Source organism: Chiloscyllium punctatum, chromosome 32, assembly GCF_047496795.1.
Source record: "Chiloscyllium punctatum isolate Juve2018m chromosome 32, sChiPun1.3, whole genome shotgun sequence".
NCBI lineage: Eukaryota > Metazoa > Chordata > Chondrichthyes > Orectolobiformes > Hemiscylliidae > Chiloscyllium > Chiloscyllium punctatum.
In genome coordinates this window covers 41,218,741-41,235,171 of record NC_092770.1, presented here as the reverse complement: position 1 = coordinate 41,235,171, position 16,431 = coordinate 41,218,741, and the positions used below count along the sequence as shown (strand labels likewise).

Below are 16,431 nucleotides of genomic sequence, written 5' to 3'. Positions count from 1 at the left end.
TGATGTAGTAGACCACAGTGCTGCAGCACACCGTCGTTGTGCTTTTCATGGACACTAGAGTAGGGCATTCTTTCATTTTGTGACTAAATCATGTTGCAGGTTGGCTTCACAGATGTGCTTTATCTTTATATATTAAGTAAGACAGTATGGCTTTTGACAGCTTGACTCCCACGACCTTGAGGATTATACATAAGGGCAGGAACCCCAATTACCTCACCTTTGTTTTCTAATCCAAGATGCCCAATCTCATACTAAAATCTCAAATATGAGTATTAGCTGCTCACTAGAGTCTAGACTGTGAACTTGAGACCTTCCAGGTCTGTATAATTTAGTTACTGAATGTCTTAACTAGCTCCTAATTGAAGATTGCATAAAAAAATCTAAGAATAGTAAATAACATTCCCAACATAAATGCATTCTACTAAGTGTATAAAAAAACACAATTAAGAAGGGGAATAGAATTTCAGAAAATAGGATATATTTTTGTTAAATTTTAAACCTTTAAACATCAGTGCAGTTTTTAAAAAATTGTATTGTTGGCACTTTAATAAGTGAAAACAGATGTTGGAATGTAAAGTATGAGGATATTTCCTTCAGATATCAGTTCCAACTTCTACAGCTTATGGGTGCCAAAATTAAATTCAAATCAACATGTTTTTTACTGTTGAAGTAAACACAAGAAAATTATTGAATGTACTTGTCATTGATGTGGGAATGAACATATAGATAGTCCTGGTTGCTTCATGCTGTCACAAACATTGGCTACATCAGAATACAGATCATTCTGCTATAATGTATTTGGCGAATTGGGCAAACTATTTGTAAAGCACAAACTTAGAAAATGTCTACTGGTTATAACGTGATTCCGGCCACATTAGTTTAAATGGTGCTGCTAGTACACAATTTTCTTATAACACAGGATTGCACGAGAATGGAACTACTGTGTTATAGCAGAATTGACTGTACTTTGGCATATCTTACACATTATAAAATGGAGATGCATTAGTGTGGGTAATGTAACGTTGCCATAGTCCCAGAGGCTGCTCTTCATTTGAAAGAGAGGTGACTGATGTTGCTTTAATCGGAGGGTCACCACACCTCATGTGAGGGGTGAGGTTGAGAAGGTGGGATCTTCATAGTAACCTCAACCTGTATGGGAATTGAACCCCTGCTGATGTCATGCTGCATTGCAAACCAGCCAACTGAACTGAGAAAAGTACTGAAATTATGTTTACGGTTTGATACAAATTGATGAGTGAAGTCAATATAAACCAATGAAGTAAGCAAAAATTGTGCATCTCTGAGTGTTGGTTATTAAAAGAATATTTGCAAAAAAGCTGAAAATATATTTGAAAACAATTACTTGGGTTTTCCACTTGATTTTGCTGGTTTCTTCAGTATAATTCAGTCAAAATTGTCAAATGATCTAGAAGTGCTTTCAGCTGGATTCATCCTTCTGCAATCTTTTGTGCAAGTTTTAAAAACTGCACGTCCTTCTCAGAAAATTGGTGTTTAGGGTAAACCAATCACCATTTGGAATCTCTGCTAGTTACCTTTTCAGGCTTACTTTGAGATTTCAAAACTTCAACTTTGTTTTAGATGCAAGGACGTAAACTGATAGGTTGAAATGCTTTCAAATGTGTTTTTTGCTTTAACTTATAGAAACTGAATTTGTACCCCAAAGTGACTGGAAGAGAGTTATATACATTGTTTTAAAGTTGCATTAAAGTCAGGTTGCTACAAGACAAAACTGTGCACATGCTAAGCACTGGAAGATAGATAGACTAAGTCATTCCAAAATGAACAGCTCACATCAAAGCTCTGCAGTTCAGCCACATGTTGTCATTAAACAACTAACCAGTGAAGAGGTTTTGAAAACAGTCCCATCGCTAATTATGGCACATTAGTGCAAAAGATAAAGCTGAAGCATTTGCGACCATTCTCAACTGAAAGTGCTGAGTGAATGATCCATCTTAACTTCTTCTTGAACACACTATCATCATATATGCCAATCTTCAATTAATTCAATTCACCTCATGTGGTATCAAGACAAGCCTGATTGCATATGATTTGGAGAAGCCGATGTTGGACTGGGATGTACAAAGTTAAAAATCACACAACACCAGGTTATAGTCTAACAGGTTTATTTGGAAGCACTAGCTTTCAGAGCACTGCTCCTTCATCAGGTGATTGTAGAGAATAAGATTGTAAGACGCAGAATTTATAGCAAAAGTTTCCAGTGTGATGTAACTGAAATTATATATTGAAAAAGACCTGGATTGTTTGTTAAGTCTCTCATCTTTTAGAATGACCACATTGGTTTCATTTCTTTCATATGCAAATTGCAAAACCTTTTTTAAAAGTTACATTCGCAAGTGAACTTTAACAATTGGTGCCATGTCGGCCCACATAATGTATTGAAGGTGTTAGCTCCCTGTGAGGCTGTCTGTGCCACAACGGTCAGACTGACTCTAATCTAAAAAACGAATTTACCGAATCCTCCATGGATTCATGCATTTTTTGAGCAAAGTAAAATGTAATTCTCCAAGTTCAAATTCACCCCACAAACTTATATGTGTATGTGTGCGTTGGGGGGTGTGGTTTGGGGGGACTACGAGTGTCTGTGAGAGAGTGTGTGTATGTGTGTGAGTATGAGTGTAAAAGGGTTTATGTCTGTGAGAGAGAGTGTGTGTGTGTGTGTTATATATAGTGCAATGGGGTCACCTGTAGTGTAACATGAACCCAAGGTACCAGTTGAGGCCCTCACTATGGGTACGGAACTCAGCTACCAGCCTGTGCTCGGCCACTTTTCGCTGCTGTCTGTCCTGAAGTCTGCCTTGGAGGATGGTCACCCAAAGGACTGAAGTCGAATGTCCCAGACCGCTGAAGTGTTCTCGACTGGGAGGGAACACTCCTGTCTGTTGATTATTCTGCGGTGTCCATTCATCTGTTGCCGTAGCCTCTGTTTGGTCTCACCAATGTACCGTACCTCAGGGCATCCATACCTGCAGCGTATAAGGTAGACAATGTTGGCTGAGTCGCATGAGTACCTGCCACGTATATGGTGGGTATGCTAACGTGGTCATTTTAAAAGATGAGAGACTTAACAACCAATTCAGGTCTTTTTCAATATATAATTTCACTTACATCACACTGGAAACTTTCGCTATAAATTCTGTGTCTTGCAATCTTATTCTCCACAATCACCTGATGAAGGAGCAGTGGTCCAAAAGCTACTGCTTCCAAATAAACCTGTTGGACTACAACTTGGTGTTGTGTGATTTTTAACTGATTGCATATGCTCCAGTACAGTTATACCAATGTGGAAAATTACCCAGGTAGACCCCGTACACAAAAAGCAGAACACATCTAATTTGACCATTTACCACCCCGTCAGTCTACTCTCGATGGTCAATAAAGTGATGGAAATAGTCGTCAACAGTGATACCAAGTGGGACATAATTAGCAATAACCTGCTCACTAATGCTCAACTGGACCACTAAGCTCTTGCCCTCATTACACACCTTTGTATAAACATGGACAAAACAGCTTAACTCCACAGGCGAGATGAAATTGACTGCCCTGGACATTAAGGCAGCATTTGACTGAGTGCCACATCAAGCAGGCTTAGCAAATATTTAAGCCGATGAGAATCAAAGGAAAAGCTCTCCATTAATTGAAGATATTCCATGCATAAAGGAAGATGATTATGATTGTCGGAACCAATTGTCTCAGCTCACAGACGTTGATACAGGAATTCTTCAGAAAAGCGTGTAGCCCAATTATTTCCAGCTGCTTCATCAATGAGCTACCTTCTGAATTAAACTGAGAAGTGAAAATGTTTGCTGATAATTGCATAATTTTTAACTCGTTGGTTACTGAGGCAACCTATGCCCACACACAGTAAGACCTAGAAAACAACCAGGCTTGGGTTGTGAAGTAACAAGTAAAATTAATGACACATCAGTGTCAGACAATGACCGTCTCTAACCAAGAGAATCCACCCATCTCCCCTTTACATTGAATGGCATTTCCATTGATGACTGCCCCACCAACAACATCCTGAAGGTTACCAACAATGAGAAACTTAACTGAACAAGCCATTCCAAAAGGTCTTATCAGAAACTTGTAATTCTTGGAAAATTACTCACCGCCTCACAGTCTGCCCACCAGAATTTACAAGTCTCTCATTCCGAATTTGAATTCAGTATTAAAAAGGAAATCTGATATTAAGAAACTACTGATGACCAGAAACCACTATCGATTGTCAGAAAAACTTTCATCTGGCTCACTATTGTCCTTCAGGGAAGGAAATCTGCCATTCTCATCTGAACTGGCCCACATGTGACTCCAGACCCACAGCAACGTGGTTGACTGTCAACTGCCCTCTGAAATGTTCACCAAGATAATCAGTTGTATCAATATCTACAAAGTCTTAATAAAAAAAATGAAACTGAACGGATCACCTGGCATTGACCAAGGCACTAGAAGACACAATGGCAGAAACAGCCCTGTTGATACTGCAAAGGCTTCCTGACTAACATCTGGGAGCTAGTATCAAAATTGAGAGAATTGTCTAACAGACTGGGAATGAAGCCTCATTCCTGATGAAGGGCTTTTGCCCAAAATGTCAATTTTCCTGCTCCTCAGATGCTGCCTAACCTACTGTGTTTTCCCAGCACCGCTCTAATTTTGACTCTAATCTCCAGCCCCTTCCATACCCACTTCTGCCCTATCTAACAGACTAGTCAAATACCGGCCTGACATAATCATACTCATGGAAACATACCTTACAGACAATATCCCAGACTCCGCCATCACCATTTCTGGATATGTTATGGGGATATAGATAGGGTTAATGGTAGTTGTCTTTTCCAAAAGGCAGGGGATTTTAAGACTATAGGGCACATTTTTAAGGTGAGAGGAGAAGATTTAAAAAAGACCTGAGGGGCATTTTTTTTTTACATAGAGGGTGGTTCATGTGTGGAATGAATCTCCTGAGGAAGTGATGGATGTGGGTATAATTACAACATTTAAAAGACATTTGGATAAGCACATGAATAGGAAAGGTTTGGAGGAAAATGGGCCAGGAATAGGCAGGTGGGACTAGTTTAATTTGGGATTATGTTCAGCATGGACTGATTGGACCAAAGGGTCTGTTTCCATGCTGTATGACACTATGACTCTAAGTTTTGTCCCACCAGCAGAGGTAGCAGCACAGTGGTATACAGCCAGGAAGGAGGGCGTTGCCCTGGGAGTCCTCAGCATTGACTCTGGACCTCATGAAGTCTCATGGCTTCAGGTTAAACATGAACAAAGAAATTACCTGCTGATTATCGCATACATATCATCCTCCCTTGGCTGATGAATCAGTACTCCTCCATGTTGAGAACACTTACGGAAGCACTGAGTGTGATAACGACACTTTATGCACCCTGGGTGGGGGATTTCAATATTCACCACCAAGAGCGACTTGGCAGCAGTACAACTGATTGAATTAGTTGGTTCTTAAAAGACATTGCTACTGGACTAGGACTGTGGCAGGTGGTGAGGGAACCAACAAGAGAGAAAAACCATACTTGACCTCATCCTTACCAATCTGCAGGCTGCAGATGCTTCTGTCCATGATAGTATCGTAAGAGTGACCTCCGCACAGTCATTATAGAGATGAAGTTTCACCTACATGTTGAGAATAACCTTTATTGAGTTGTGTGGCACTATCACTGTACTAAATGGGACTGACCTTGAACAGGTCCAGCAACTCAAGACTGGGCATCCATGAGGCCCATTGTGTCCATCAACAGCAGCAGAATTGTACTCCAGCACAATCTGCAACATCATGGCCCGGCATATACCCGTCTCAACCATGACCATCAAGGCAGGGGATCAATCCTGGTTCAATGGAGAGTGCAGGCACACATGCCAGGAACAGCACCAAGCATACCTAAAAATGAGGTGTCAACCCAGTGAAGCCAGCAAACAGGACGACTTGCATGCCAAACAGCAAAAGAAGCAGGTTATAGACAGACCTAAGCAACTCCACAATCAATGCATTGGATCTAAGCTCTGCGGTTTAGTCACATCCAGTCATGAATGGTGGTGGACAGTTAAACAACTCACTGGAGGAGGAGGCTCCACAAATATCCCCATCCTCAATGATGGAAAAGCCCAACCCATCAGTACAAAAGATAAGCCTGAAGTACCAGCAGCAATCTTTGACCGGAAGTGCCAAGTGGACAATCATCTAAGTCTCCTCAGCCTTCAGCCAATTCAATTCACTCCACATGATATCAAGAAAGAGTTGGAGGCTCTGGACACTGCAATGATTATTGGCCCAGACAATATTCCTGCAATAATACTGAAGAGTTGTGCTCCAGAACTTGCCATTCGCCTAGCCAAGCTGTTCCAGTACAGCCAAATGGCCTGCTTCCACACTTGAGATATCCTACAAAGGTACAACACTGGCATCCACCTGACAATTTGGAAAATATGTCCTGTACACACAAAGCAGGATAAATCCAACCCGCCCCATCAGTCTACTGTCAATCATCAGTCAAGTGATGGAAGCTGTCAGCAACAGTACTATCAAGCAGCACCTCCTGCTCAGTGATGGCCTGTTTGGGTTCCGTCAGGGCCACTCAGCTCCTGACCTCATTCCAGCCTTGGTCCAAACATGAGCAAGAAAGCAGAATTCTAGAGGTGAGGTGAGAGTGACAGCCCTTGACATCAAGGTCACATTCAGTGTGACACCAAGGAACCCTTTCAAAACTTAAGTCAAAACTTTGCAGTGGTTGGAGTCATACCTGGCACATAGGTGGTCGTGGTTATTAGAGGTCATTCATCTTAGCTACAGGATATCACTGCAGGAGTTCCTCAGGGTAGTGTGCTAGGCCCAACCATCTTCAGCTGCTTCATCCTTTCCTCCGTCATAAGGTCAGATGTTCAGCACCACTCATGACTTCTCAGTCCATGTTCAAATAAAGTACGAATTGGACAATATCCAGGCTTGGACTGACAAGTAGCAAGTACCATTTACCCACCGTACAAATGCCAGGCAATGCCCATCTCTAATAACAGACAAATTAATTGCTGAGTCAAGAATGTGGTGCTGGAAAAGCACAGCAGTAAGCCAGCATCCGAGGAGCAGGAGAATCGACGTTTCAGGAATAAGCCCTTCATCAGGAACGAGGCTTGTGGACTGGGGTGCTGAGAGATAAATTGTAGGGGGTTGCGAGGAAGGTAAGTGAGAATGCAAGAGGTCAATGAAGGTGAGGGAGAAGGTGCTAAATAGGAGAGGAGGGTGGAGCGGATAGAGAAAGATCTGCCTACTTGCGGATCATTTCAGATTACATCTAGGGGACACCCGCACCAACCAACCCCACCGCACCATGGCTGAACCTATTGCATTCTCAGCTATCTTCCCCCCAACCCCACTCCCCTCTCATTTATCTCTCAGCAACCCCATCCATCCTCGGACCACAAGCCTCATTCCTGATGAAGGGCTTATGCCTGAAAAATCGATTCTCCTGCTCCTTGGATGCTGCCTGACCCGCCGTGCTTTTCCAGCACCACACTCTTGACTCTGATCTCTAGCATCTGCAGTCCTCACTTTCTCCTAATTTAATCACTAACTCTTGGCATTGAATGGTGCTCCATGACTGATTCCCCCACTGTTAAAATCCTGAAGGTTACCATTGACCAAAAACTCAGCTACACTCACCACATAAACACAATGGCTACAAGAACAGATTAGAGTTTAAGAATACTGCAATGAGTAACTCACCTTCTGACTCCCTGAAGCCTGACCACCATCTACAAAGGACAAGTCAGGAGTGTGATGGAATACTCCCCACTTACCTGGATGAATGCAGTACCAACAATACCCAAGAAATTGATACCATCCAGGACAAAGCAGCTCACTTGATTGGTTTCACACCCACAAGCATCCACTCCCTCCACACTGACACTCAGTAGTAGCAATGTGTACTATCTACAAGATACACTGCAAAAATTAATTAAAGATCCTTAGACAGCATCTTCCAAACCCACAAACACTTCCATCGAGAAGGACAAAGGCAGCTGATACATGGGAACATCACCAACTCAAGATCCCCTCCAAGCCATTCGCCATCCGGACTTTGAAATATATTGCTGTTCCCTCACTGTCACTGGGTCAAAATCCTGGAGTTCCTCCCTCAGGTCATCATGCATCTACCTACAGGACATGGGCTGCAGTGTTTCAAGAAGACAGCTCACCACCACCTTCTGAAGGACAACTGGGGACAGGCAATCAATGCTGGCCAGCCAGCAACGTCCACGTTCCCTCCAAGTGAATTTTAAAAAACCGAATCAATCATTTCCTCCACCACCATGTGACAGCATTTTATCATGTACAAATGCACTGCAGCAACTCATCAAGACTTCATTGGCAACACATTTTAAACCTGCAACAGCTACTAACCAGAAGGACAAAGTCAGCAAATGAGTGGGAATGCAGTCGCTTTCAAGCTCCCCAACAAGCCACACACCATCCTGAATTGAAATTATGCAGGAAGAAGGGCTCATGCCCGAAACGTCGATTCTCCTGCTCCTTGGATGCTGCCTGACCTGCTGTGCTTTTCCAGCAACACATTTTCAGCTCTGATCTCCAGCATCTGCAGTCCTCACTTTCTCCTTGAAATTATGCAGCCAAACCTTCAGTCATTTGCTCAAAATCCTGGAGCTCCCCCATCCTTAACTGCACTGTAGGTGCACTTAGACCACATGAACTCCAGGAATTCAAGAAAGGAGCTCACTTGCAAGATGGACAGTAAATGCTGACCTTCCCAACAATGCTTACACCCCAAGAAAAACACGATTCAGAGCTCTTAAATTGACATGGTAGTTAAAATGCTTATTTTTACCATAGAAACCTATCTTCATCTGTTTTATGCAAACTTAACCAAATATACAAAGGATTTTTTTTTGAAGCAACACTTCTTGTGAAGAATGTGTTTTAAATGCCGCCTGATACTGATTGTTGATAACAGATTTCACATTTGCTAATATGCAAACAGTTTTAAGTGAAAAATTCAGGGCAACAATATTTTCAAAACATATAGAATTTAGGGTACAATTACTCCAGAACTGGGAATTGAACTCAGAGCTGAAATTGTATCCTCGAGTATGTTACACGATGGCAACTGTATATAAAGTATAAATGAATGTTATGTTTTGCACTGAATACAATATCATTGTCAGGTGTTCATTAATTTGTGCCCACATGTTGTTTTTAATGGAATATTATTGAGAATGAATTGTTTGAAGTTCATGATTTTGTTATTGTTTTATTCACATTAACAACATTTCTTTTTCTTTTCCTCTTCTAGTTCTGTTCCCATCTGCACAGAGGCTAAAAAGAAATCTAGATTCCAACATTCCTATTAATCCTGTGTTCCAGAAGTCATATAAGGACGTGGAGCTGCTGTATGAGGTTTCTCTCTCTCTGTCTCTCTCACATTTTACACTTCTGTTTCACTGTTATTGAATACTTAATCTGATAAGACACAAAGCAATTATATATTAAGTAACTAGCTTCTGAAACTTTTCATTGTGAACATTCACTGTCATCTTGCTCCTAAGGATAAGAGTATCTTTATGATTTTCTTGGTGAAGGATAGTTAAATAATTAACTGCTCGTAGAATAATAGAATTTTACAATACAGAAGGATGCTATTTGACCATCACGTCTGTACCAGCTTTGCAAAGTGCTACCCAGCTAGTCCCACTCTCCAGCTCTATCTCTGTAGCACTCCAAATATATATCCAACTCGCTTTTGAAACCTCTGATGGAATCTGTCTCCAATACTCTCCAGGGCAGTGCTTTCCAAAGACTAACAACTCTCTGAATAAAAATGTTTCTCTCATCTCACTCCCAGCATTCTTGCTGACAATCTTGAAATTGTAACCCCTCGTCACTGACATACCGAAGCAGAATATTCTTCTTTACCCTGTCAAAATTGTACATAAGGTTTAAACATCTCAGTAAAGTCACCTCTTAATCATCTCTGCTCCAAGGAGATAAGGCCAATTTCTCTAATCTTTTGTTATATCTAATATCCCTCATTCCTGGTATCATTCTTGTATATCTCCCTTTGCACTGTCTCCAGGGCTTTAACATCCTTTCTTAAATAAAGTGTACAGACTGAACACAATACTCCAAATGTGGTTTGACCAATGACTTATAGCATCACTTCCTGACTTTTACTACTAATAAATACAACAATCCTCTCACTGATAACAATTGTTTCAACTTGCCTGCCATCTTCAGAGAATTATGCATTTGAATCCTAAGGTTCCTCTGCTCCTGTACTCCCCTCAAAGTTGTACCATTGAGCTTGTATTGGCTCTTCACGTTTCTTCAACCAAAATGCATTACCTGCATTGCTCTGCATTGAAATTCATTTTCCAGGTCTCTGCTCATTTGCCCAACTTACCAATGCCTCAGCGAAGTCACTCAGCATCAACCTCCCAATTCAGTATTCTACCCAGCTTTAGTTTCATCTGAAAATATAGGTATTTGCTCTCAACACCCATCTCCAATCATTGATGTGAATCAGGAAAAGATATAAGATGTTAGGATTTAGAGAATAATTCAGTGCAGTCAAATTGGATTTCTAACTTCGTTGATATATACAGTAATTGAGTGGTGTGACATACAAGCGAGGCACAGACTGCCATTTGAGTCTGCTTTGCCATTAAATAGATTCATAGCAGATATCTATCTCAGTGCTTTCTTCCCAGACTCCTTTAAAATCTAAAAATGTATCAATCTCTTTCTTGAATATATTCAGTGACTTAGCCTTTCTGCAGTAGACAATTCCACAGATTCACTCTCCTTTGAATGAAGAAATCCTTCCTCATCTTAATCCTAAATGGTCTACCCTGTATTCTGATACTGTGTCCCTTGGTTCTAGACTCGCCAGCCTGGAAAAACATCTCCCTGCCCCCTTCATCCAGTTGGTCCAGTCCTGTTAGAATTTTGTCCGTTTCAACCAGATCCTGTCTCATCTTTCTAAGGTCTAGTGAATACAGGCCCAGTCAAACCAATCTCTTCTCTTATGATAGTCCTGCCATATCTGGTATCAGCCTTGTGAACCTCCACTGCACTTATCTCTTGGGTAGGAAACCAAGTAGAGTGTTCGGGATGATTGAGGCACAAATGGAGTTTAACATTCTTTGGATCAATTCTGAATTGCTGTGTATCTTGTAAAGACTTGAATAGCTTGTTTCAAATCAACACTGTGCAGCTTTGCATTCTTTATAGGATCTCTACTCTGTTTGCTCAATAAGTATGGACCACTGTGTATTTTATCGTGAATGAATAAAAACATACAACCTTCCAAACACATCCAAGCACAATACAATGCAGTTAAATACCCCTGTTTAGCAGAACTTTCCTTTTTATGATTGTATTATATGCATCAAAATGTTCCAAAACCATAAGATTAGGAATAACTTCATTAGCTTCAGTTCATAGGGAATATAAATAGAGAATATAAAACTAAAGACTTGGTGATGGGATACCGGCCTCTGGGCAGTTATTTCAGGTAGATGCTTTTCAAAAGCATAATCAGATAAAGACAAACAGTGACAAAAATAGAATAAAACAGAAAAGTTGCATCCACCTTTATGAATGAATCCCCCACTACATGGAATGTATGCAGAGCACCCCTCACGTTAGCTGTAATTTCAACAACGACTACCAGGTTAAGTTGAAAAGTAAACACATTAAACCCATAAGAACAGGATTATAAAATCTTTCTGATCTGTCAAAAGCTGCACAGACTCAACAGGAATATTAAATATTGGGCAGTGATAATAAATGGAAATTGAAGTTGGAAGACATATAATTTACGAAGAACAGGATCACAAATCAAAAGCAGTCAGTTAGCAGAAAGAACTGATCTTGCAGCACCCTCTAGTGAAATAATTTGAAATAATTTGAATCTCGCAACATCCTCTCATGAATTTGTAACGAAGTACTCAGACCTCTTGGTATCGCTGAGAACTTCCCCTTCTAATTAAAAATTCAGGCTGTAAGCAGCAAGTTTGTTAGTAATACATTACCTTCCACTTCTTAGTTGAAGTATCTATTGTTTCTTCCTGATCTTCCCTAATTTCTTCAAATATCCAGTGAAATACTCTCAGTTGTTTTGCAATTTTGCAAATAGTTAATCTTGCATTACACATTCTGAATAATGTGTTGCATATTTGCCATATTATTAGATTTTCACTATTTGCAGTTGTTGTTCTTCAATGTAAGATCAAAAAGGTGACTGGCTACCTCAAACAATTTCCATGAAAATCATGAAGGAGGATCAATTGATATTTGGTTGAATGCTAGTCTTTTGGAATGGATGACAGAAGAAACCTTTTGATAGCTTCCTAATCAACCCATTCAGAGGTGCTACCTCTGGAACAGGTGAAACTTGAACCCGGATTCCTGGCTATAGAAGGTGGGGGACACTGCCAACAGAGTTCTCCAGATGAAGTTTCTTTCATTTTATTTAACCTACTTTCCTAATCAACCTATTCAGAAACATTATTACACACCTCTGGAGCAGGTTGACCATGAACCCAGGTCTCCTGGTTCAGAGGTAAAGGCATTACCTCTGCACCACAAGAATCTCTGCAAGGCTGTGGAATTCATTTCCAGGGTTAGTGATTAAGGGACAAAGATTGATCTATCATGAAGGCTAATTGACATCGATGAGGTAAATAACAGCACATTAAGCGGTTGTTCCAAATTTTAAGGAGATGTAGAGAATGCACACACTATCTGCATCAGATCAGTTGACTGAACGTAGACACAACATGAGAAGATCATCACCCGCATGAGGAGTTTCCATTCCTACAATGGTCAGTTGATCAACAATCACAAAAAGAACAACTTATTCTGTGTGCATTCTCTTTCCTGGCAGCTGTCATGAGTCCCTCATCCTCCCAACATGTCCAGGCTGCCTCAACTCTTCAATCCAATTCCAAACTCCATGAATGGATGCAAGGTGACAAGGGATATCCCTTGAACCAACAACTGCTCACCTCTCTCTGAAGTCACCAGACAAAGGTACAGAAGCAACACACCATGAGCTGTTGGCCATCTGAAGATGCAATTCAGTGCCAAGACCAATCAGATATCCCCCAGAACAATGTTCTTTGTAAATGACCTTCTAGAAAGATATGGCCTTTGAGGGCAGTGAGGCTGTAGAATTATCTAGCTCAGTGGAGGAAGAGGTGCAGGACACAGATGAGAAGGTAGAGGTGGAAGATGTAGAACAAACAGTTGCCTGAATGGATTCTGGATTAGTGGTTCTGGAAGAGCACAGCAGTTCAGGCAGCATCCAAATTGCCTGAATACACAGGGAGCCGACCAGGTCCAGTGTGATGTTCAACAGCATGTCATGAAAGTCTGAGATCATTTGATTCAGACATATTTCAAAAACATCACTCATACCTATATGAACAGCATGTTATGAAACAGACCCTTAGTTGCCTGTGCTAACACATCCATTGAAGACTCCACCTGGAACGTGTGAACTCTTAGCCCCATTGACGGGCTCACATCTTCCCAGAAATTGCTCTGTCACCAGAGCCAAATCCTTACTCGCCAACATCTCATTGTCTTTTCTTAACCATTGTTAATCAATTGTCGTTATTTACATTGTGGTCATTAAGCAAATGTGTGTACATTTTCATGAAGAAGACACCCCAGTAACCCACTCAGTGCTCTGCATAATGTGGTGACCTCCATGCTCAGCCACTTCTTATGTACTGCTCTCTCAGTGGCCTTGCAAGATCTGGATGATGTCCCCTTGCCTTGGCTTACAGCTGAGATGCATAGGGTGATTGTCCTGATATTGGAGGTGCCTGTGAGGGAGTCTGAATCACAAATGCCCCCCTTATCCAAAATTAAATCATCCACAACTGTTTTTGTCATCCCCTACTTCTCATAAGTCCTGTGCTACTCACTCAGTGCCACCCCGTATAATCATACTCCGGGACTCACTAATCTCTCTGTACCTGCACTGGTTTGGTGCACCTGTAAATTGTGCAATTCCTCTTCAGAGCTTTCCTGCTTGGTTTGTGTCCCATGACATTGGGGGAGATGATCTCCTACATTCAATTTCTGCATCTGTGGGAGACAAATAAAGAGAAGATTTGAGCTAGTCTTGGACAGCAGAAACCTCTGTGTTGCTGAGACGATGCCAGTGTAACTCAGTGTTTGGTATATTGTTGGATGAAGAGGAGTGCAAAGCTTCTTATGAACCAGTGTGCCCTCTTATCACCAACACTTTCCCAAGTGCCCACCTTGTCACAGCTGACCTCTTTACTGTCTGCGATCTTGTTATTTCCATTGCTACCTCCTCCATGCTTGTGATCACTTGATGCTCGGAAATACCTCCACCCATCTGGGCCCTCTTGTGGGAATTGAGATCTCCATAAAGATAAAAGAACAGTGAGGTAAGGCCGCTGTCTTCCATGGACAATACCAGCTGCTCCAATTCATTAGAGGCTGTACACATCAATGGTGCCAGGTCCTGAGCAGCACAAAGTCCCTTTCCCAGGGGCCAGTAATTACTTCAGGTGCACCTCTTTACCCCCTCCCCCCCTGATACAGCATTTACTTTGCCAGAGCAATTCAGATCATTAAAGCTTTTTCAATATTGAATTCAATCTCTGCAAACCATACTCCTTCTGCATATGTCCATGTAGGCTTGCTTAATTCAGGTGGGGGTCACATCCTGCCAGCTTCCGGGAAGACAGTGTTCCTCTGCACTCTCATGACTGAGGTTTAACAATCGAAGGGCTTGCCCTAACCTAGGCTCTAGACTTCTGGTTCTCTTGAGGCATTATATTCATGTCACAACACAATTCGTTTCAAGCTGAAGTCACAGCATTCAATGGATTGTCACAGTGTAAGTTGAACTCACACATGAAGAGGCATACCTCGCTTTCCACTCCCACAACCATGAACTGGCTTCCAAATCTGCCCTGTGAAACTTAAGGGTTTAGGCTCTGGAATTAGTTCCAACTTGCACTTCTTGCAACCCTATATTGACATTCAAAGTTAGATTGAATAAGGTGAGTGAAGGAAAAGGGGTTGAAGAATTTTGGGACCAGTGTGAATAATTGTGATCACAAGTATTTGCTGACACACACTTGAGCCAAATAACCTATTTTTGTGTTGTTATTTCTGTCTCTTATTAAACTCTTCATTCCTATAATTACTACTGAGTGACATGGTCTTAAACAATAATTTACTTGACAACTAGGTTCCTCACTAGACTTCTGATGAACGACTAAACCCCATAATAATCCTCTCTCTCGTAGTAAGCACTCTTCAATGACTACACTCCTCACACTCTCATTACTCATATTAGGTTTCATACACTCACTATGTCTGCTGATTAGGAGCCCTCAAACAATTGCTTCTCTAATGGTAACACCGACCTTTCTGAATAATCTTTCCTACACTTCTTGTTCCCAATTAATAGATCTCTTCATTGTAAATGTTCTGAACTATTTTTTTCCTTATACCTTGATAGCTGTGTACCCTAAGTTGGGCTGGGAAGTGAAAGTGGAGTTTAATCTAGCCAAGTGTGAAGTGATGCATTTTGGAAGGTCAAAACAACAGGAAAGTGTACAGGAAATAGCAGGAGCCTTAAACACATTGATATACAGAGGGATCTTGGAGTGCAAACCCATAGCTCCCTGAAAGTGAGAACATGAGTGAATAAGGTGGTAGAGAAGGTGCTTGTCTTCATCAGTCAGATACTTCATCATAGAGTATAAAAGTTAGCAAGTCATGTTGCAGCTCAATAAAACTTTAGTTAGGCCACATTTGGAGTATTATGTGCAGATCTAGTCACTACACTACAGGAAGGATGATGGGGCTTTGGGGAGGGTACAAAAGAGGTTTAACAGGATGCTGCCTGGATTGGAGTGTGTTAGCTCAAAGAAAAGATTGGACAAACTTGGATTTTTTTTTTTGCAAGGGGCTCAGAAGCTGAAAGAAATATATAAAATTATAAGAGGCATGCATAGAATGGATAGTCAATCTTTTTCCCAAGGTGGAAATGTCAAGCACTAGGAGGCACAGGTTTAAAGTGAAAGGGGGCAAGTTTAAATAAGGTGTGTGAGGCAGGTTTTTCACACAGAGGGTGGTAAGTGCTTTCAGGGGAACTGGTTGAAGCAAATGTAATAGCAACTTTTAGAAGGCATTCATACCATCACCTGAACAGGCAAGGAATAGAAGGATATGGACCATGTGCAGGCAGATGGGACTAATTTAGAATGGCACCATTATTGGAGTAGAAATGATGGGCTGAAGGGCCTGCTCCTGTACTGTACTGTTCTATGTTGTATGTTCAATGTTTTCTGCATGATCAG

The 16,431-nt window shown here is 41.3% G+C and overlaps 1 protein-coding gene across 1 annotated transcript in view; it reads left to right on the top strand.

The window, feature by feature from the left end:
- The window catches only part of LOC140458091 (protein FAM180A), a 75,225-nt gene that overhangs the window by 52,768 nt on the left and 6,026 nt on the right, over positions 1 to 16,431 (top strand). Inside the window, exon 2 of the mRNA XM_072552156.1 lies at positions 9,369 to 9,472. Coding sequence (XP_072408257.1) covers positions 9,369 to 9,472 — 104 coding nt within the window. The remainder of the gene's footprint in view (positions 1 to 9,368; positions 9,473 to 16,431) is intronic.